This window comes from Eucyclogobius newberryi, unplaced genomic scaffold (assembly GCF_026437365.1).
Source record: "Eucyclogobius newberryi isolate DKJ021-1_F unplaced genomic scaffold, fEucNew1.0.hap1 SCAF_149, whole genome shotgun sequence".
Taxonomy (NCBI): Eukaryota; Metazoa; Chordata; class Actinopteri; order Gobiiformes; family Gobiidae; genus Eucyclogobius; species Eucyclogobius newberryi.
Window position 1 is genome coordinate 124,670 of NW_027315778.1, and position 22,204 is coordinate 146,873.

The 22,204-nt window shown below is 49.4% G+C and overlaps 1 protein-coding gene across 1 annotated transcript in view; it reads left to right on the forward strand.

Moving 5' to 3' along the window:
* Nucleotides 1-22,204, forward strand: part of hectd2 (HECT domain containing 2) — a 184,946-nt gene that overhangs the window by 115,093 nt on the left and 47,649 nt on the right. Inside the window, exon 17 of the mRNA XM_072445444.1 lies at nucleotides 17,374-17,448. Within this exon, the coding sequence (XP_072301545.1) occupies nucleotides 17,374-17,448 (75 nt within the window). The remainder of the gene's footprint in view (nucleotides 1-17,373; nucleotides 17,449-22,204) is intronic.

Consider the following 22,204-nt stretch of genomic DNA (forward strand, 5'->3'; position numbering starts at 1 on the left):
CTCCTTGTAACTGGTGGTAGGGCGACTCCTTGTAACTGGTCATAGGGCGACGCCTTGTAACTGGTCGTAGGGCGACTCCTTGTAACTGGTGGTAGGGCGACTCCTTGTTACTGGTGGTAGGGCGACGCCTTGTAACTGGTCGTAGGGCGACTCCTTGTAACTGGTCGTAGGGCGACTCCTTGTAACTGGTCGTAGTGCGACTCCTTGTAACTGGTGGTAGGGCCACGCCTTGTAACTGGTCGTAGGGCGACTCCTTGTAACTGGTCGTAGGGCGACTCCTTGTGACTGGTCATAGGGCGACTCCTTGTAACTGGTCGTAGGGCGACTCCTTGTAACTGGTCGTAGGGTGATTCCTTGTGACTGGTCATAGGGCGACGCCTTGTAATTGGTCGTAGGGCGACTCCTTGTAACTGGTCATAGGGCGACTCCTTGTAACTGGTCGTAGGGCGACTCCTTGTGACTGGTCATAGGGCGACTCCTTGTAACTGGTCGTAGGGCGACTCCTTGTAACTGGTCGTAGGGCGACGCCTTGTAATTGGTCGTAGGGTGACTCCTTTTAACTGGTCATAGGGCGACTCCTTGTAACTGGTCGTAGGGCAACGCCTTGTAACTGGTCATAGGGCGACGCCTTGTAATTGGTCGTAGGGCGACTCCTTGTAACTGGTCTTAGGGTGACTCCTTGTAACTGGTGGTAGGGCGACTCCTTGTAACTGGTCATAGGGCGACTCCTTGTAACTGGTCTTAGGGTGACTCCTTGTAACTGGTGGTAGGGCGACTCCTTGTAACTGGTCATAGGGCGACGCCTTGTAATTGGTTGTAGGGCGACGCCTTGTAACTGGTCGTAGGGCGACTCCTTGTAACTGGTGGTAGGGCGACTCCTTGTAACTGGTGGTAGGGCGACGCCTTGTAACTGGTCGTAGGGCGACTCCTTGTGACTGGTCATAGGGCGACGCCTTGTAACTGGTCGTAGGGCGACTCCTTGTGACTGGTCATAGGGCGACTCCTTGTAACTGGTCGTAGGGCGACTCCTTGTAACTGGTCGTAGGGCGACGCCTTGTAATTGGTCGTAGGGTGACTCCTTTTAACTGGTCATAGGGCGACTCCTTGTAACTGGTCGTAGGGCAACGCCTTGTAACTGGTCATAGGGCGACGCCTTGTAATTGGTCGTAGGGCGACTCCTTGTGACTGGTCATAGGGCGACTCCTTGTAACTGGTCGTAGGGCGACTCCTTGTGACTGGTCGTAGGGCGACGCCTTGTAATTGGTCGTAGGGTGACTCCTTTTAACTGGTCATAGGGCGACTCCTTGTAACTGGTCGTAGGGCAACGCCTTCTAACTGGTCATAGGGCGACGCCTTGTAATTGGTCGTAGGGCGACTCCTTGTAACTGGTCTTAGGGTGACTCCTTGTAACTGGTGGTAGGGCGACTCCTTGTGACTGGTCATAGGGCGACGCCTTGTAACTGGTCGTAGGGCGACTCCTTGTGACTGGTCATAGGGCGACTCCTTGTAACTGGTCGTAGGGCGACTCCTTGTAACTGGTCGTAGGGCGACGCCTTGTAACTGGTCGTAGGGCGACTCCTTGTAACTGGTGGTAGGGCGACTCCTTGTAACTGGTGGTAGGGCGACGCCTTGTAACTGGTCGTAGGGCGACTCCTTGTGACTGGTCATAGGGCGACGCCTTGTAACTGGTCGTAGGGCGACTCCTTGTGACTGGTCATAGGGCGACTCCTTGTAACTGGTCGTAGGGCGACTCCTTGTAACTGGTCGTAGGGCGACGCCTTGTAATTGGTCGTAGGGTGACTCCTTTTAACTGGTCATAGGGCGACTCCTTGTAACTGGTCGTAGGGCAACGCCTTGTAACTGGTCATAGGGCGACGCCTTGTAATTGGTCGTAGGGCGACTCCTTGTGACTGGTCATAGGGCGACTCCTTGTAACTGGTCGTAGGGCGACTCCTTGTGACTGGTCGTAGGGCGACGCCTTGTAATTGGTCGTAGGGTGACTCCTTTTAACTGGTCATAGGGCGACTCCTTGTAACTGGTCGTAGGGCAACGCCTTCTAACTGGTCATAGGGCGACGCCTTGTAATTGGTCGTAGGGCGACTCCTTGTAACTGGTCTTAGGGTGACTCCTTGTAACTGGTGGTAGGGCGACTCCTTGTAACTGGTCATAGGGCGACGCCTTGTAATTGGTTGTAGGGCGACGCCTTGTAACTGGTCGTAGGGCGACTCCTTGTGACTGGTCATAGGGCGACTCCTTGTAACTGGTCGTAGGGCGACTCCTTGTAACTGGTCGTAGGGTGATTCCTTGTGACTGGTCATAGGGCGACGCCTTGTAATTGGTCGTAGGGCGACTCCTTGTAACTGGTCATAGGGCGACTCCTTGTAACTGGTCGTAGGGCGACTCCTTTTAACTGGTGGTAGGGCCACGCCTTGTAACTGGTCGTAGGGCGACTCCTTGTAACTGGTCGTAGGGCGACTCCTTGTGACTGGTCATAGGGCGACTCCTTGTAACTGGTCATAGGGCGACTCCTTGTAACTGGTCGTAGGGCAACGCCTTGTAACTGGTCATAGGGCGACGCCTTGTAATTGGTCGTAGGGCGACTCCTTGTAACTGGTCGTAGGGCGACTCCTTGTAACTGGTGGTAGGGCGACTCCTTTTAACTGGTGGTAGGGCCACGCCTTGTAACTGGTCGTAGGGCGACTCCTTGTAACTGGTCGTAGGGCGACTCCTTGTGACTGGTCATAGGGCGACTCCTTGTAACTGGTCGTAGGGCGACTCCTTGTAACTGGTCGTAGGGCGACGCCTTGTAATTGGTCGTAGGGTGACTCCTTTTAACTGGTCATAGGGCGACTCCTTGTAACTGGTCGTAGGGCGACTCCTTTTAACTGGTGGTAGGGCCACGCCTTGTAACTGGTCGTAGGGCGACTCCTTGTAACTGGTCGTAGGGCGACTCCTTGTGACTGGTCATAGGGCGACTCCTTGTAACTGGTCATAGGGCGACTCCTTGTAACTGGTCGTAGGGCAACGCCTTGTAACTGGTCATAGGGCGACGCCTTGTAATTGGTCGTAGGGCGACTCCTTGTAACTGGTCGTAGGGCGACTCCTTGTAACTGGTGGTAGGGCGACTCCTTTTAACTGGTGGTAGGGCCACGCCTTGTAACTGGTCGTAGGGCGACTCCTTGTAACTGGTCGTAGGGCGACTCCTTGTGACTGGTCATAGGGCGACTCCTTGTAACTGGTCGTAGGGCGACTCCTTGTAACTGGTCGTAGGGCGACGCCTTGTAATTGGTCGTAGGGTGACTCCTTTTAACTGGTCATAGGGCGACTCCTTGTAACTCGTCGTAGGGCGACGCCTTGTGACTGGTCATAGGGCGACTCCTTGTAACTGGTCGTAGGGCGACTCCTTGTAACTGGTCGTAGGGCGACGCCTTGTAATTGGTCGTAGGGTGACTCCTTTTAACTGGTGGTAGGGCGACTCCTTGTAACTGGTGGTAGGGCGACGCCTTGTAACTGGTCGTAGGGCGACTCCTTGTAACTGGTCGTAGGGTGATTCCTTGTGACTGTTCATAGGGCGACGCCTTGTAATTGGTCATAGGGCGACTCTTTGTGACTGGTCATAGGGCGACTCCTTGTAACTGGTCGTAGGGCGACTCCTTGTAACTGGTCGTAGGGTGATTCCTTGTGACTGGTCATAGGGCGACGCCTTGTAATTGGTCGTAGGGCGACTCCTTGTAACTGGTCATAGGGCGACTCCTTGTAACTGGTCGTAGGGCGACTCCTTTTAACTGGTGGTAGGGCCACGCCTTGTAACTGGTCGTAGGGCAACTCCTTGTAACTGGTCGTAGGGCGACTCCTTGTGACTGGTCATAGGGCGACTCCTTGTAACTGGTCGTAGGGCGACTCCTTGTAACTGGTCGTAGGGCGACGCCTTGTAATTGGTCGTAGGGTGACTCCTTTTAACTGGTGGTAGGGCCACGCCTTGTAACTGGTCGTAGGGCGACTCCTTGTAACTGGTCGTAGGGCGACTCCTTGTAACTGGTCGTAGGGCGACTCCTTGTAACTGGTCATAGTGCGACTCCTTGTAACTGGTCGTAGGGCGACTCCTTTTAACTGGTGGTAGGGCCACGCCTTGTAACTGGTCGTAGGGCAACTCCTTTTAACTGGTGGTAGGGCCACGCCTTGTAACTGGTCGTAGGGCAACTCCTTGTAACTGGTCGTAGGGCGACTCCTTGTGACTGGTCATAGGGCGACTCCTTGTAACTGGTCGTAGGGCGACTCCTTGTAACTGGTCGTAGGGCGACGCCTTGTAATTGGTCGTAGGGCGACTCCTTGTAACTTGTGGTAGGGCGACTCCTTGTAACTGGTGGTAGGGCGACGCCTTTTAACTGGTGGTAGGGCCACGCCTTGTAACTGGTCGTAGGGCGACTCCTTGTAACTGGTCGTAGGGCGACTCCTTGTAACTGGTCGTAGGGCGACTCCTTGTAACTGGTCATAGGGCGACTCCTTGTAACTGGTCGTAGGGCGACTCCTTTTAACTGGTGGTAGGGCCACGCCTTGTAACTGGTCGTAGGGCAACTCCTTTTAACTGGTGGTAGGGCCACGCCTTGTAACTGGTCGTAGGGCAACTCCTTGTAACTGGTCGTAGGGCGACTCCTTGTAACTGGTCATAGGGCGACGCCTTGTAATTGGTTGTAGGACGACGCCTTGTAACTGGTCGTAGGGCGACTCCTTGTAACTTGTGGTAGGGCGACTCCTTGTAACTGGTGGTAGGGCGACGCCTTGTAACTGGTCGTAGGGCGACTCCTTGTAACTGGTTGTAGGGCGACTCCTTGTGACTGGTCATAGGGCGACGCCTTGTAATTGGTCGTAGGGCGACTCTTGGAACTGGTCGTAGGGCGACTCCTTTTAACTGGTGGTAGGACCACGCCTTGTAACTGGTCGTAGGGCGACTCCTTGTAACTGGTCGTAGGGCGACTCCTTGTGACTGGTCATAGGGCGACTCCTTGTAACTGGTCGTAGGGCGACTCCTTGTAACTGGTCGTAGGGCGACGCCTTGTAATTGGTCGTAGGGTGACTCCTTTTAACTGGTCATAGGGCGACTCCTTGTAACTGGTCGTAGGGCAACGCCTTGTAACTGGTCATAGGGCGACGCCTTGTAATTGGTCGTAGGGCGACTCCTTGTAACTGGTCTTAGGGTGACTCCTTGTAACTGGTGGTAGGGCGACTCCTTGTAACTGGTCATAGGGTGACTCCTTTTAACTGGTCATAGGGCGACTCCTTGTAACTGGTCGTAGGGCAACGCCTTGTAACTGGTCATAGGGCGACGCCTTGTAATTGGTCGTAGGGCGACTCCTTGTAACTGGTCATAGGGCGACGCCTTGTAATTGGTTGTAGGGCGACGCCTTGTAACTGGTCGTAGGGCGACTCCTTGTAACTGGTGGTAGGGCGACTCCTTGTTACTGGTGGTAGGGCGACGCCTTGTAACTGGTCGTAGGGCGACTCCTTGTGACTGGTCATAGGGCGACGCCTTGTAATTGGTCGTAGGGCGACTCCTTGTAACTGATCGTAGGGCGACTCCTTGTAACTGGTCGTAGGGCGACTCCTTGTAGCTGGTGGTAGGGCCACGCCTTGTAACTGGTCGTAGGGCGACTCCTTGTAACTGGTCGTAGGGTTATTCCTTGTGACTGGTCATAGGGCGACGCCTTGTAATTGGTCGTAGGGCGACTCCTTGTAACTGGTGGTAGGGCGACTCCTTGTAACTGGTGGTAGGGCGACGCCTTGTAACTGGTCGTAGGGCGACTCCTTGTAACTGGTGGTAGGGCGACTCCTTGTAACTGGTGGTAGGGCGACGCCTTGTAACTGGTCGTAGGGCGACTCCTTGTAACTGGTGGTAGGGCGACTCCTTGTAACTGGTCATAGGGCGACGCCTTGTAATTGGTTGTAGGGCGACGCCTTGTAACTGGTCGTAGGGCGACTCCTTGTAACTGGTCGTAGGGCGACTCCTTGTAACTGGTCGTAGGGCGACTCCTTGTAACTGGTCGTAGGGTGATTCCTTGTGACTGGTCATAGGGCGACGCCTTGTAATTGGTCGTAGGGCGACTCCTTGTAACTGGTCATAGGGCGACTCCTTGTAACTGGTCGTAGGGCAACGCCTTGTAACTGGTCATAGGGCGACGCCTTGTAATTGGTCGTAGGGCGACTCCTTGTAACTGGTCGTAGGGCGACTCCTTGTAACTGGTGGTAGGGCGACTCCTTTTAACTGGTGGTAAGGCCACGCCTTGTAACTGGTCGTAGGGCGACTCCTTGTAACTGGTCGTAGGGCGACTCCTTGTGACTGGTCATAGGGCGACTCCTTGTAACTGGTCGTAGGGCGACTCCTTGTAACTGGTCGTAGGGCGACGCCTTGTAATTGGTCGTAGGGTGACTCCTTTTAACTGGTCATAGGGCGACTCCTTGTAACTGGTCGTAGGGCAACGCCTTGTAACTGGTCATAGGGCGACGCCTTGTAATTGGTCGTAGGGCGACTCCTTGTAACTGGTCATAGGGCGACGCCTTGTAATTGGTTGTAGGGCGACGCCTTGTAACTGGTCGTAGGGCGACTCCTTGTAACTGGTGGTAGGGCGACTCCTTGTTACTGGTGGTAGGGCGACGCCTTGTAACTGGTCGTAGGGCGACTCCTTGTAACTGGTCGTAGGGCGACTCCTTGTGACTGGTCATAGGGCGACGCCTTGTAATTGGTCGTAGGGCGACTCCTTGTAACTGATCGTAGGGCGACTCCTTGTAACTGGTCGTAGGGCGACTCCTTGTAGCTGGTGGTAGGGCCACGCCTTGTAACTGGTCGTAGGGCGACTCCTTGTAACTGGTCGTAGGGTTATTCCTTGTGACTGGTCATAGGGCGACGCCTTGTAATTGGTCGTAGGGCGACTCCTTGTAACTGGTGGTAGGGCGACTCCTTGTAACTGGTGGTAGGGCGACGCCTTGTAACTGGTCGTAGGGCGACTCCTTGTAACTGGTCGTAGGGCGACTCCTTGTGACTGGTCATAGGGCGACGCCTTGTAACTGGTCGTAGGGCGACTCCTTGTGACTGGTCATAGGGCGACTCCTTGTAACTGGTCGTAGGGCGACTCCTTGTAACTGGTCGTAGGGCGACGCCTTGTAATTGGTCGTAGGGTGACTCCTTTTAACTGGTCATAGGGCGACTCCTTGTAACTGGTCGTAGGGCAACGCCTTGTAACTGGTCATAGGGCGACGCCTTGTAATTGGTCGTAGGGCGACTCCTTGTAACTGGTCTTAGGGTGACTCCTTGTAACTGGTGGTAGGGCGACTCCTTGTAACTGGTCATAGGGCGACGCCTTGTAATTGGTTGTAGGGCGACGCCTTGTAACTGGTCGTAGGGCGACTCCTTGTAACTGCTGGTGGAGCGACTCCTTGTTACTGGTGGTAGGGCGACGTCTTGTAACTGGTCGTAGGGCGACTCCTTGTAACTGGTCATAGGGCGACGCCTTGTAATTGGTCGTAGGGCGACTCCTTGTAACTGGTCATAGGGCGACGCCTTGTAATTGGTTGTAGGGCGACGCCTTGTAACTGGTCGTAGGGCGACTCCTTGTAACTGGTGGTAGGGCGACTCCTTGTTACTGGTGGTAGGGCGACGCCTTGTAACTGGTCGTAGGGCGACTCCTTGTAACTGGTCGTAGGGCGACTCCTTGTGACTGGTCATAGGGCGACGCCTTGTAATTGGTCGTAGGGCGACTCCTTGTAACTGATCGTAGGGCGACTCCTTGTAACTGGTCGTAGGGCGACTCCTTGTAGCTGGTGGTAGGGCCACGCCTTGTAACTGGTCGTAGGGCGACTCCTTGTAACTGGTCGTAGGGTTATTCCTTGTGACTGGTCATAGGGCGACGCCTTGTAATTGGTCGTAGGGCGACTCCTTGTAACTGGTGGTAGGGCGACTCCTTGTAACTGGTGGTAGGGCGACGCCTTGTAACTGGTCGTAGGGCGACTCCTTGTAACTGGTGGTAGGGCGACTCCTTGTAACTGGTGGTAGGGCGACGCCTTGTAACTGGTCGTAGGGCGACTCCTTGTAACTGGTGGTAGGGCGACTCCTTGTAACTGGTCATAGGGCGACGCCTTGTAATTGGTTGTAGGGCGACGCCTTGTAACTGGTCGTAGGGCGACTCCTTGTAACTGGTCGTAGGGCGACTCCTTGTAACTGGTCGTAGGGCGACTCCTTGTAACTGGTCGTAGGGTGATTCCTTGTGACTGGTCATAGGGCGACGCCTTGTAATTGGTCGTAGGGCGACTCCTTGTAACTGGTCATAGGGCGACTCCTTGTAACTGGTCGTAGGGCAACGCCTTGTAACTGGTCATAGGGCGACGCCTTGTAATTGGTCGTAGGGCGACTCCTTGTAACTGGTCGTAGGGCGACGCCTTGTAATTGGTCGTAGGGTGACTCCTTTTAACTGGTCATAGGGCGACTCCTTGTAACTGGTCGTAGGGCAACGCCTTGTAACTGGTCATAGGGCGACGCCTTGTAATTGGTCGTAGGGCGACTCCTTGTAACTGGTCATAGGGCGACGCCTTGTAATTGGTTGTAGGGCGACGCCTTGTAACTGGTCGTAGGGCGACTCCTTGTAACTGGTGGTAGGGCGACTCCTTGTTACTGGTGGTAGGGCGACGCCTTGTAACTGGTCGTAGGGCGACTCCTTGTAACTGGTCGTAGGGCGACTCCTTGTGACTGGTCATAGGGCGACGCCTTGTAATTGGTCGTAGGGCGACTCCTTGTAACTGATCGTAGGGCGACTCCTTGTAACTGGTCGTAGGGCGACTCCTTGTAGCTGGTGGTAGGGCCACGCCTTGTAACTGGTCGTAGGGCGACTCCTTGTAACTGGTCGTAGGGTTATTCCTTGTGACTGGTCATAGGGCGACGCCTTGTAATTGGTCGTAGGGCGACTCCTTGTAACTGGTGGTAGGGCGACTCCTTGTAACTGGTGGTAGGGCGACGCCTTGTAACTGGTCGTAGGGCGACTCCTTGTAACTGGTCGTAGGGCGACTCCTTGTGACTGGTCATAGGGCGACGCCTTGTAACTGGTCGTAGGGCGACTCCTTGTGACTGGTCATAGGGCGACTCCTTGTAACTGGTCGTAGGGCGACTCCTTGTAACTGGTCGTAGGGCGACGCCTTGTAATTGGTCGTAGGGTGACTCCTTTTAACTGGTCATAGGGCGACTCCTTGTAACTGGTCGTAGGGCAACGCCTTGTAACTGGTCATAGGGCGACGCCTTGTAATTGGTCGTAGGGCGACTCCTTGTAACTGGTCTTAGGGTGACTCCTTGTAACTGGTGGTAGGGCGACTCCTTGTAACTGGTCATAGGGCGACGCCTTGTAATTGGTTGTAGGGCGACGCCTTGTAACTGGTCGTAGGGCGACTCCTTGTAACTGCTGGTGGAGCGACTCCTTGTTACTGGTGGTAGGGCGACGTCTTGTAACTGGTCGTAGGGCGACTCCTTGTAACTGGTCGTAGGGCGACTCCTTGTGACTGGTCATAGGGCGACGCCTTGTAATTGGTCGTAGGGCGACTCCTTGTAACTGATCGTAGGGCGACTCCTTGTAACTGGTCGTAGGGCGACTCCTTGTAACTGGTGGTAGGGCCACGCCTTGTAACTGGTCGTAGGGCGACTCCTTGTGACTGGTCATAGGGCGACTCCTTGTAACTGGTCGTAGGGCGACTCCTTGTAACTGGTCGTAGGGCGACTCCTTGTAACTGGTCGTAGGGTGATTCCTTTTAACTGGTCGTAGGGTGACTCCTTTTAACTGGTCATAGGGCGACTCCTTGTAACTGGTCGTAGGGCAACGCCTTGTAACTGGTCATAGGGCGACGCCTTGTAATTGGTCGTAGGGGGACTCCTTGTAACTGGTCGTAGGGCGACTCCTTGTAACTGGTCGTAGGGCGACGCCTTGTAATTGGTCGTAGGGTGACTCCTTTTAACTGGTCATAGGGCGACTCCTTGTAACTGGTCGTAGGGCAACGCCTTGTAACTGGTCATAGGGCGACGCCTTGTAATTGGTCGTAGGGCGACTCCTTGTAACTGGTCATAGGGCGACGCCTTGTAATTGGTTGTAGGGCGACGCCTTGTAACTGGTCGTAGGGCGACTCCTTGTAACTGGTGGTAGGGCGACTCCTTGTTACTGGTGGTAGGGCGACGCCTTGTAACTGGTCGTAGGGCGACTCCTTGTAACTGGTCGTAGGGCGACTCCTTGTGACTGGTCATAGGGCGACGCCTTGTAATTGGTCGTAGGGCGACTCCTTGTAACTGATCGTAGGGCGACTCCTTGTAACTGGTCGTAGGGCGACTCCTTGTAACTGGTGGTAGGGCCACGCCTTGTAACTGGTCGTAGGGCGACTCCTTGTAACTGGTCGTAGGGTTATTCCTTGTGACTGGTCATAGGGCGACGCCTTGTAATTGGTCGTAGGGCGACTCCTTGTAACTGGTGGTAGGGCGACTCCTTGTAACTGGTGGTAGGGCGACGCCTTGTAACTGGTCGTAGGGCGACTCCTTGTAACTGGTCGTAGGGCGACTCCTTGTGACTGGTCATAGGGCGACGCCTTGTAACTGGTCGTAGGGCGACTCCTTGTGACTGGTCATAGGGCGACTCCTTGTAACTGGTCGTAGGGCGACTCCTTGTAACTGGTCGTAGGGCGACGCCTTGTAATTGGTCGTAGGGTGACTCCTTTTAACTGGTCATAGGGCGACTCCTTGTAACTGGTCGTAGGGCAACGCCTTGTAACTGGTCATAGGGCGACGCCTTGTAATTGGTCGTAGGGCGACTCCTTGTAACTGGTCTTAGGGTGACTCCTTGTAACTGGTGGTAGGGCGACTCCTTGTAACTGGTCATAGGGCGACGCCTTGTAATTGGTTGTAGGGCGACGCCTTGTAACTGGTCGTAGGGCGACTCCTTGTAACTGGTGGTAGGGCGACTCCTTGTTACTGATCGTAGGGCGACTCCTTGTAACTGGTCGTAGGGCGACTCCTTGTAACTGGTGGTAGGGCCACGCCTTGTAACTGGTCGTAGGGCGACTCCTTGTGACTGGTCATAGGGCGACTCCTTGTAACTGGTCGTAGGGCGACTCCTTGTAACTGGTCGTAGGGCGACTCCTTGTAACTGGTCGTAGGGTGATTCCTTTTAACTGGTCGTAGGGTGACTCCTTTTAACTGGTCATAGGGCGACTCCTTGTAACTGGTCGTAGGGCAACGCCTTGTAACTGGTCATAGGGCGACGCCTTGTAATTGGTCGTAGGGCGACTCCTTGTAACTGGTCTTAGGGTGACTCCTTGTAACTGGTGGTAGGGCGACTCCTTGTAACTGGTCATAGGGCGACGCCTTGTAATTGGTTGTAGGGCGACGCCTTGTAACTGGTCGTAGGGCGACTCCTTGTAACTGGTGGTAGGGCGACTCCTTGTAACTGGTGGTAGGGCGACGCCTTGTAACTGGTCGTAGGGCGACTCCTTGTAACTGGTCGTAGGGCGACTCCTTGTGACTGGTCATAGGGCGACGCCTTGTAATTGGTCGTAGGGCGACTCCTTGTAACTGATCGTAGGGCGACTCCTTGTAACTGGTCGTAGGGCGACTCCTTGTAACTGGTGGTAGGGCCACGCCTTGTAACTGGTCGTAGGGCGACTCCTTGTAACTGGTCGTAGGGCGACTCCTTGTAACTGGTCATAGGGCGACTCCTTGTAACTGGTCGTAGGGCGACTCCTTGTAACTGGTCGTAGGGCGACGCCTTGTAATTGGTCGTAGGGTGACTCCTTTTAACTGGTCATAGGGCGACTCCTTGTAACTGGTCGTAGGGCAACGCCTTGTAACTGGTCATAGGGCGACGCCTTGTAATTGGTCGTAGGGCGACTCCTTGTAACTGGTCTTAGGGTGACTCCTTGTAACTGGTCATAGGGCGACGCCTTGTAATTGGTTGTAGGGCGACGCCTTGTAACTGGTCGTAGGGCGACTCCTTGTAACTGGTGGTAGGGCGACTCCTTGTAACTGGTGGTAGGGCGACGCCTTGTAACTGGTCGTAGGGCGACTCCTTGTAACTGGTCGTAGGGCGACTCTTTGTGACTGGTCATAGGGCGACGCCTTGTAATTGGTCGTAGGGCGACTCCTTGTAACTGATCGTAGGGCGACTCCTTGTAACTGGTCGTAGGGCGACTCCTTGTAACTGGTGGTAGGGCCACGCCTTGTAACTGGTCGTAGGGCGACTCCTTGTAACTGGTCGTAGGGCGACTCCTTGTGACTGGTCATAGGGCGACTCCTTGTAACTGGTCGTAGGGTGATTCCTTGTGACTGGTCATAGGGCGACGCCTTGTAATTGGTCGTAGGGCGACTCCTTGTAACTGGTCGTAGGGCGACTCCTTGTAACTGGTCGTAGGGCAACGCCTTGTAACTGGTCGTAGGGCGACGCCTTGTAATTGGTCGTAGGGCGACTCCTTGTAACTGGTCGTAGGGCGACTCCTTGTAACTGGTGGTAGGGCGACTCCTTGTAACTGGTGGTAGGGCGACGCCTTGTAACTGGTCGTAGGGCGACTCCTTGTAACTGGTCGTAGGGCGACTCCTTGTAACTGGTCGTAGGGCGACTCCTTGTAACTGGTGGTAGGGCGACTCCTTGTAACTGGTGGTAGGGCGACTCCTTGTAACTGGTCGTAGGGCGACTCCTTGTAACTTGTGCAGTGCGGTGCGACACTTGAAATCTCTGTCTGCTCTATCGGTCTCTACAACTTCAGAGCTCTCACACTTGTCAGGCTCTTTTTGGGCAACATAACGATGTGTTTTTCGTCTGGAAGTCTCTATAAATCTGACACTTTATTGAAGGAAAATAAAAAGAATGAACGTGCCGTTCACAGACATTATCGTTCTTCAGCAGTAATACCGTTCGTTCAGTTCACGTTCACCAAAATTATGAACGCGTTCATGAACTTTCGTTCAATGAACGCATTCAGGCAGAAACCTGACGGAGTCACAGTATCGGAACATACATGTATCGGGATACGTATCGTATCACAAGGGTCTTGGCAATACTCAGCCCTGGTGTGTGAATGGGTCTCTTACATGTTTGAATCTTATAAAACTCTCTGGTCAAACACAACATACAAACACATGAACTACAGAAACAAGAAACAGATAAAAAGATAAAATAGAATACAAAAGGGTTCAAGCCAAAAACATGCACTGAACCAAAAACCTGATCATATAAAAGATCACACAGAGGAGGGAAGTCCATTCCCAGTGAAGGGCCCTCGAAAGTCTCCTCGGCTCCTCAAAGAACCGGGTACAGACAGTCAGCATTAAGCATAAAGTCTGTCATAAAGATGTCAAAAACACACACATCACGTCACTATCATCAGTCTCTTCAAATCAACAGAAATGTATTATAATGTGACCACCACCAGGCCTTCAGCCTTCAGGACACCTTCCTTCACACGATCATTATAAACCTCATTATCAGGCCTCGTGGTTTATCTGCTGCTGGTCTTGGTTGCCCCGGCGATGGGCTCTTTCTATCGTGATGGAGGGACTTCAACTCCAGAGCCCTAAATGACCATCTCAATAACATGTTCAGTGTTGTCCCCACAAGTCTGATGTTATTCTTGCAGTAGTTAGACTTGTCCCACTCTTGACTCCATCACTAACTCCGCCCTCAGCTCCTGAAACTCCTGAAGACTCTATATTGTCTCAAATATGTTGTTCAGGCTCCTCCCACTTTCAGCTCCTTTATGTCACATTCAGTTTGGTCGAATTGGGCTGCGCCATGCCCCACTCTCATTTAATGTTTAAATTGTATTCATACAATGTGAATTTCCCCAATGAGATAAACTGTCTCGTTAAAAACAAAACATGCAACAAACAAACAAACAAACAAACAAACACAGTATATCCAAATAAAAGACTAATAAAACAATCAATACAATTTACAAATACATAAAAACACACTTACACAAACACTAAGAGATAAAATGATAAAAGGCATGTATTATTTCATTTTAAAAGTTGGACAAGCAGAGAGTCTCTTCTTGTCTCAGTGGATTGTAAATGTCCTGAAGTGATGCAGCAGACAAAGTCAACTAGAGCCAATCACAAGGCAGAGCTGTTCTCCTTAGAGCTGAGCCTTAGAGCTGAGCCTTAGAGCTGAACCTTAGAGCTGAACCTTAGAGCTGAACCTCAGAGCTGAACCTCAGAGCTGAACATTAGAGCTGAACCTCAGAGCTGAGCCTTACAGCTGAACCTCAGAGCTGAACATTAGAGCTGAACCTTAGAGCTGAACCTCAGAGCTGAACCTCAGAGCTGAACATTAGAGCTGAACCTCAGAGCTGAACATTAGAGCTGAGCCTCAGAGCTGAACCTTAGAGCTGAGCCTCAGAGCTGAGCCTTAGAGCTGAACCTTAGAGCTGAGCCTTAGAGCTGAACCTCAGAGCTGAACCTCAGAGCTGAACCTTAGAGCTGAACATTAGAGTTGAACCTCAGAGCTCAACCTTAGAGCTGAACCTCAGAGCTGAACCTCAGAGCTGAACATTAGAGCTGAACCTCAGAGCTGAACATTAGAGCTGAGCCTCAGAGCTGAACCTTAGAGCTGAGCCTCAGAGCTGAGCCTTAGAGCTGAACCTCAGAGCTGAACATTAGAGCTGAACCTTAGAGCTGAGCCTCAGAGCTGAGCCTTAGAGCTGAACCTCAGAGCTGAACATTAGAGCTGAACCTCAGAGCTGAACATTAGAGCTGAACCTTAGAGCTGAACATTAGAGCTGAACCTCAGAGCTGAACATTAGAGCTGAACATTAGAGCTGAACCTTAGAGCTGAACCTTAGAGCTGAACCTCAGAGCTGAACCTTTAGCAGCGGGGGAGGACAGTCGACAGCCTCACTGGGACTGTTAGCCATGTTAGCCATGTTAGCCCCGTTAGCCCCGTTAGCCTCGTTAGCCTCGTTAGCCTCGTTAGCCTCGTTAGCCTCGTTAGCCTCGTTAGCTCGTGAAGCGGTCTGTTTTCCACATGGACCGTCAGCTTCTTGTGTTTGCTGTGTTTACTCTCTTGCTGCTCGTTCATTGGGATTATGTGGGTGAACTTTAAGGCAATTTTTGCTCATCATCAATACAACTAACCTTAACTACCTCAAACAAACTGCATTTGAATCATCCTTAATAAACAATTTGTTAAGTTTTAATTAAGTATAATTAAGGTGTGGTTATTATAAAGTGGTTTTGAATCATTATGTTATAAACGATGGACACCAGCCCCAACCTGGAGTGTGATATGTCCATGTGCCACCGGAGCATGTGTTTGTGTGACCTTCACTGACCCTGACCGGCTCATGCTCAGGCATGTGGGGAGACCAGTTACTCCCTCCAGCTGCAGTCGCACCGGAAGTTTAGTGTTGCAACAGTTTGTCTGTCAGCAGATTTAAAATATAATGTTCACGTCTACTAAATCATATCAAATGGGGGAAATGAAGGTCATCTGAATGTGTTTGAGTCTCACAGGACCAGAAGTCTGTAGATGACACCATGTTGTTTGATCCTGTGTTGTCCTGCATTTGAGGCTCGAGCACTCAGAACATTCAGATTATTCAAACAATCGCTGGGCCATTCATGCAGTTGAAAAATGTCACACGTCACCTTTTAAAACAATAAAAACACACAAATGACAGTCTGCTGCTTGTTACAGTGAAATGTCAAAGAGGCGGAGCTTATCAGTTCAGTTTAGAACAGGAAGTCGAGACCTGAGTCTATTATAAAACTGCTTTACAGTTTCCAAAAACAACATATACAGCTATATTACTTCTATTTTATTTTAAAATGAAAATAAAGAAATACTCAAGTACATTCGTAAGTAAGTAGAGTAAAAAGTGAATTTGCCACTTCACAAGAGGCTTTATCAGCACAGAAGACACTGGAGTTCAGGACCCCAGAGCGCCGTGCATCTTCATCTTAAAGCCAGAAACCAGAAGACAGTGAGGTGAAGATTCTAAAGGAGAAAAGATGGTTTGAAAGAGGAGATAAAGAGAATACATCCAACAGAAATGGGGGTTTAAGATTCAACCTTCCGGTCGTGTATAATAGTGTCTTAAAACCCTGGCGAAGTCGACGCCCAGGGGATTCGGATGCTAATCAGGTACCCAAGGAGGAGAGAGAGTGAGCCAGGGAAAATAGCAGGCTGATGGCCCATTAAAGGGCTGATAGAAAACAAAGAGGGTTAGTTTCTGGTGAAACCAAAAACACCTTTATCAGGAGGTACCGTCCGGTACGTATCCGAGTCCAGATGAAACAACTGAATCTTTTTCTACAACTAAACTTGAATCTTTCTTCATGAACTACTTGGACGTGTGGCCTGAGCTGCTCAGTCACACCTGAGCCAGTGTCCAGAACCTGGACACAAGTCTTTGTCCTTCATGTTCAGCTCCTTCTCCAGAAGAGGCTCTGCTTCATGATGATGATGGTGAAGGATCTGGACTTTAGGCATGGAAGTGTGATAAGAGCTGTAAGAAGAGGCTGTTGTACTTGTTTGAATGGCCCCGGGCCCCGGGCCCTGTGGCTCATGAGCTCAGAAGAGACTTTTTCTTTCTCAATATGGACTAGCTCCGCCCACCAGCATTTTGGATCCATTTTGTTAAAAATTGCACACACCTGAGATAAAAATAAATACAAAACCTGAAACTGCATCAGACCAAGTCCAAACCAGGACACGAGCTTTCAAAATACAATATTTTGAATTGTTTGAGTTATCCTACATTTAATGTAGGATATGTGTTTATGTTCTATTCAAATGAAAGTGTCACTAAAAGCCTTTTTGTCTGTGTGTGTGTGTGTGTGTGTTTGTGTCTCTGTGTGTGTGTGTGTGTGTGTGTGTCTCTGTGTGTGTGTGTGTGTCTCTGTGTGTGTGTGTGTCTCTGTGTGTGTCTCTGTGTGTGTGTCTGTGTGTGTGTGTGTGTGTGTGTCTCTGTGTGTGTGTGTGTGTGTGTGTGTGTGTCTCTGTGTGTGTGTGTGTGTGTCTCTGTGTGTGTGTGTCTCTGTGTGTGTGTGTCTCTGTGTGTGTGTGTGTGTGTGTGTGTGTGTGTGTCTCTGTGTGTGTGTGTGTGTGTCTCTGTGTGTGTGTGTCTCTGTGTGTGTGTGTGTGTCTCTGTGTGTGTGTGTGTGTGTCTGTGTGTGTGTGTGTGTGTGTGTGTGTGTCTCTGTGTGTGTGTGTGTGTGTCTCTGTGTGTGTGTGTGTGTCTCTGTGTGTGTGTGTGTGTGTGTGTGTGTGTGTGTGTCTCTGTGTGTGTGTGTGTGTGTGTGTGTGTGTGTGTCTCTGTGTGTGTGTGTGTGTGTGTGTGTCTCTGTGTGTGTGTGTGTGTGTGCAGGAGCTGGCTCATGGTCTGTCAGAGCTTCTCATCTATGAGGGGAACGTGGAGGACGACTTCTACCTCTTCTTTCAGGTAAAGTCACAGTGTGGGACATATGAGTTTGATGATGTTGTGGATGTTTGTTGAACGAGACGAGAGACGAGAGAGACGAGAGAGACGAGAGAGACGAGAGAGACGAGAGAGACGAGAGAGACGAGAGAGACGAGAGACAAGAGCAGGTTTCACTTCAACTGAATGAATAAAGAAACTTGGGACAGAGTCGACTGGATATAACACTCCCTTAACATGAACTAAGCCTATAGATTCTATAGTATAGACTAGAGCTCTGAATAGTGAATCGCTCCACACTTGGTCTACACTAGGGTCATTAATAGTGTTAGAATATTATCTCACTAATTAAGTATATTTTGTATCATAGCCTAATGAATGTAGTAACATTTTTGTAAAAGCAATGAAAAAGTGAGACATGCAGATGTAAGACAGACATGTGTCCCAAACTGTCTGGAATCATATCCTGTCCCCCCAATTTCCAAAGGGCGTGATTGACAGGCGGATTGACCAATCAGAGAAATGCATGGTTCTATCGTGTAAAAACAACATTACAAAATAGAGACTTAGAAAACGGCGCAGATTTCTGCAGAGTCAACAAGCAACGCAGTAAACTCTAAATCTGAGGTGAATTAAGTTCTATATTCTAGAGGACATGTCTTCCACTTAACCCCAAACCCTTTGAGACACACCGGGTACAAATGAACAGCTGTGGACGTCCCGCGCGAGAGAGTTTTTTTATGCCCCTCAATGGATTCCTTACACAGAATGTAGAAGGGACTGGCTGGTCAGGGGCCCCAAAGTGGACAGCCGGTCCCCCTGACCATGATTATAAATGAACCACTCTGAACCCTCAAAAACCCCTTTAAAAAGCATCGGCTGTAAAGAAATGAAAGATTCATCATGTTTCAAACTTCATTTTTGATGCGTTCAAGCTAAATCTGTCCTTTCCATTTCTTTTCCTTATCATTTATTATTTAGTATTTTTACGCATTCAATTGACAACTTTTGGTCATTCAGTCACTGGAAAAAGAGACTGACGTATGTAAAGTATTAGTACTAATATGTTTGTTTGTGCATAAGTGTTATTTGGGCAGTGACCAATTTCATAAAAACTGTTCTTGGAGTTTAGGCCCAATGAAAACAATGAAATATATATATTTTAAAAAAGAAGAAGAGAATTCATATTATTCATTATATTAAACTATTTTTATGAAACATATTTTGTTATAAAAAAAAAGCAGAGGATTAACATTCTACATTTTTTATTTGTTCAATTAAGCTCTAACTTTATGATTAAAATAATTAATTTCAATCATTAAATAGTTAAAAATTGTCATAAAATAACTGCAGTTTGTTTTCAAATTAGCACCAAAAAATGTATTAATTTCAATTTAATAAAAAGCCTGATGTTTGTGAAAGATGAACAGCAACAATAATGTATTTGAGAACCATCAGAACCATTCAAACCACTTTCATCCACCTGTTGTAAAAAACACTAATATACTCTTATACTTACTTATACTTATACAATATACTCTTTTTAGCAGTTTACATAATTTCTTGTATTGTGTTTTTTTTTAAATACAATATTTGTCTGAACCCTTTAAGTGATAACAAGAATGGATTTGATTTATAGAGGGTTTTTAGACACTCAACGTCTCTTTACAGTGCATTATTTATTCCTTCCACTCTGTGGTATATTTCCATCATCCCAACACACCAATAACTCACAGATGAAATTCATACGAGCGACTGTGGTCCCGCCCCCCGGTGGCCCCGCCCCCCTGTGGCCCTTGGGGGTCCCAGTGTCTCTAACCAGGCCTTACCCTGCTTAGCCTCTGAGATCAGACGAGATCAAGCACTTGTCCCCAAACTGTCTTTTTAGAAACAGAATTGTAAAAAATCTGAAAATACATTTCATATTTCTATAGTTTCCACTGTACAATGTACGGTGAAAATGTCAAAATAATTTGTAGCCAGATGGTTCCAAAAATATATAGATATGAGATATTGTATGCTTTGTAGAATAGACAAAAAAGTAAAACTTATGAAAGAAATTGTTCAAAAATCTCCCTGTTTGCATAACACTAAAACTAAACCCAAATAACACAAAAGTGTGGCAAAAATTGGTCCAATGTCTGGATATAAGTTGTGTCACAACAACACAAAGTAGGTTCAGAAGTATAATAATAAATAAACAGATAACTTATGAAAAAAACTCTTATTTACAGCTCTTATGTGGACAGAGACTATTGCACCAGGATGATTGACATTATGTCACAGTAACGCACATTATGACAGTATTAGATGTGTGCGTCCCACCGGATGTGTGTGCGTCCCACCGGATGTGTGTGCGTCCCACCGGATGTGTGCGTCCCACCGGATGTGGGTGTGTGTGTCCCACCGGATGTTTGCGTCCCACCGGATGTGTGTGCGTCCCACCGGATGTGTGCGTCCCACCGGATGTGTGCGTCCCACCGGATGTGTGTGTGTGTGTCCCACCGGATGTGTGCGTCCCACCGGATGTGTGTGTGTGTGTCCCACCGGATGTTTGCGTCCCACCGGATGTGTGTGCGTCCCACCGGATGTGTGTGTGTGTCCCACCGGATGTGTGCGTCCCACCGGATGTGTGCGTCCCACCGGATGTGTGTGCGTCCCACCGGATGTGTGCGTCCCACCGGATGTGTGTGCGTCCCACCGGATGTGTGCGTCCCACCGGATGTGTGTGTGTCCCACCGGATGTGTGCGTCCCACCGGATGTGTGCGTCCCACCGGAGACAAACTGAATGTAATAAAACCTTAAATTCTCTTATTTGAGACCCCCTCTGTCCTTTAGAAAGACCAATTTAAATGGGAAATGACATTTTTTTAGGTGTCGTCCTCCATAAAGAACTTTCAACAATCTCATACTTAAGTCTAAATCAAAGGATTAAAACGACGAACATTAAAGTTTCTCTATCTGTTCCAGACTCTTCCAGTTTCCTTCCTCAGCTTGTCCCTCGTATACCTTGTTGCACTGTGCCTTACTTAATCTTCTGTTCTTCCAATTATCTTCAAATTATAAATCAAGTGTTACGTCTTTACTCTCACTTGAGCAGTTGTTCTTGAGTAACTGAACTGCCCACCAACAATTGCCTCATATCCAATAACTCTTCCATACCACAGCGCCTCCTCATTTCTAATCCACAGAGCTAAATATACTTTATTAATCTTCACATGAGTAAGGATAATCTCAGGAGTGCGAGTATGCGTCAGGCATGATCTCACCTTCAGCTCATGACAGCTGCACACGAAGTCCCACCAACGACACATCACCACATAATGATCCAACCACCGAGATCTGCTGAGGAGACTGGCTGGTGAGAGACAGTGGTAATGAACGGCATTGAGTCTGAAGTTTTGCTTTTAGGAGTTTATCTTGTCATTTAATAAAGCTGTAAACACTGGAAAACCCTCTCCTGATCCTGGGTGTGCTGATGAAGTGTGGATTGTGTCCTAAATCTGCTTCATCTGAACATCTGATTTACTTTTCACCCTTTTCTATCTATATAAAAGTGTCTCTGTAGATGATTGTGAAAAATATACTTATAATAAAACCCTGTACACACACTGCCTGCCCCAAGGAAAGTTGCCACAGAAATTATATGATGATTCTATTTATCAGATTTTTCTGGTCACGTTGCACAAAGTCCATCTCGCCTTCACATTAGCCACAGCTCAATACAACCCAACGCAAAATCTGCTTTTGCGCTACAGTACACGGAGTTTCCCAAGAGACCTGAGGCACTGACCTGGGTGTCATGTAATGTCAATGGAAACTGTGTCATAAATACTCCAACCCGAACCTCCAGCGTGGATCCCATGACACGGCGCATTCTGCCCTTGTCTGTAGGGAAGTCACAGTAATTAAAGGGGAATGATTATACAGCTCCATGTAATCGTGAGAGCTTAAAACTAATAATTGTGAAAATACAAAGAAAAGATGAAAAATCCTCCTTTGTTAAACATAAAAAAAGAGCCAGGGTTTCTCATGTCGACAAATGTTAATGTTGCAAGGCTGGTTTTCCACCCAGAGACAGCAGGGGGCGATGATGGACACTTCAAACGACAGTAAAGCTAACAAACATTAGCATGCCATCTGCAATTGTACACACTATGGCTGCAGTGACTGACCACACTTCCCTACAGAGGGCACTATATACGCCATTTTAGTGCTGTCTGAATGTCCAGCAGAAAAACAGAACAGTCAAAATTTCCCACAATGCACCACGGAAAAGTGTCCAGCTATGGTCATTAGACTGGTCAATATAGACCACAATGCATTGCGAGAGTCGGAAAATCAACAATAAAGATCGATAGGTCTTTAACTGGACACAACACGACTGAATGAAGCAGAAGAGCTGTTAAAACAAAGCTCTGAGACCAAAACTCTGCATACGCTACAAGTACTAGAAGTAAGAACTACTACGACTATTGTACTACTACTACTATTCCGCCACTCTAAAGGATAGGAAAAATTGCAACTTTGACGACGAATCTCGAGAAAACTTTGAGACCGAGGAATCCCAAAAACAACTGCAAGAATCATTCAAAAAATATTGACAAAAATAACTTTGAATGACAAAAATTGAACAAGAAATGCGAGCAGTGAAACAGTCCAAAATACATATGTCTATAATTATAATAAAGAAATACAGGAAGAAATATTACACAGTCACTCAATTAATGAGATTGTGTTTTTCTTGCCCTAAATATGTTGTAATTTTCAGGCTTTAGA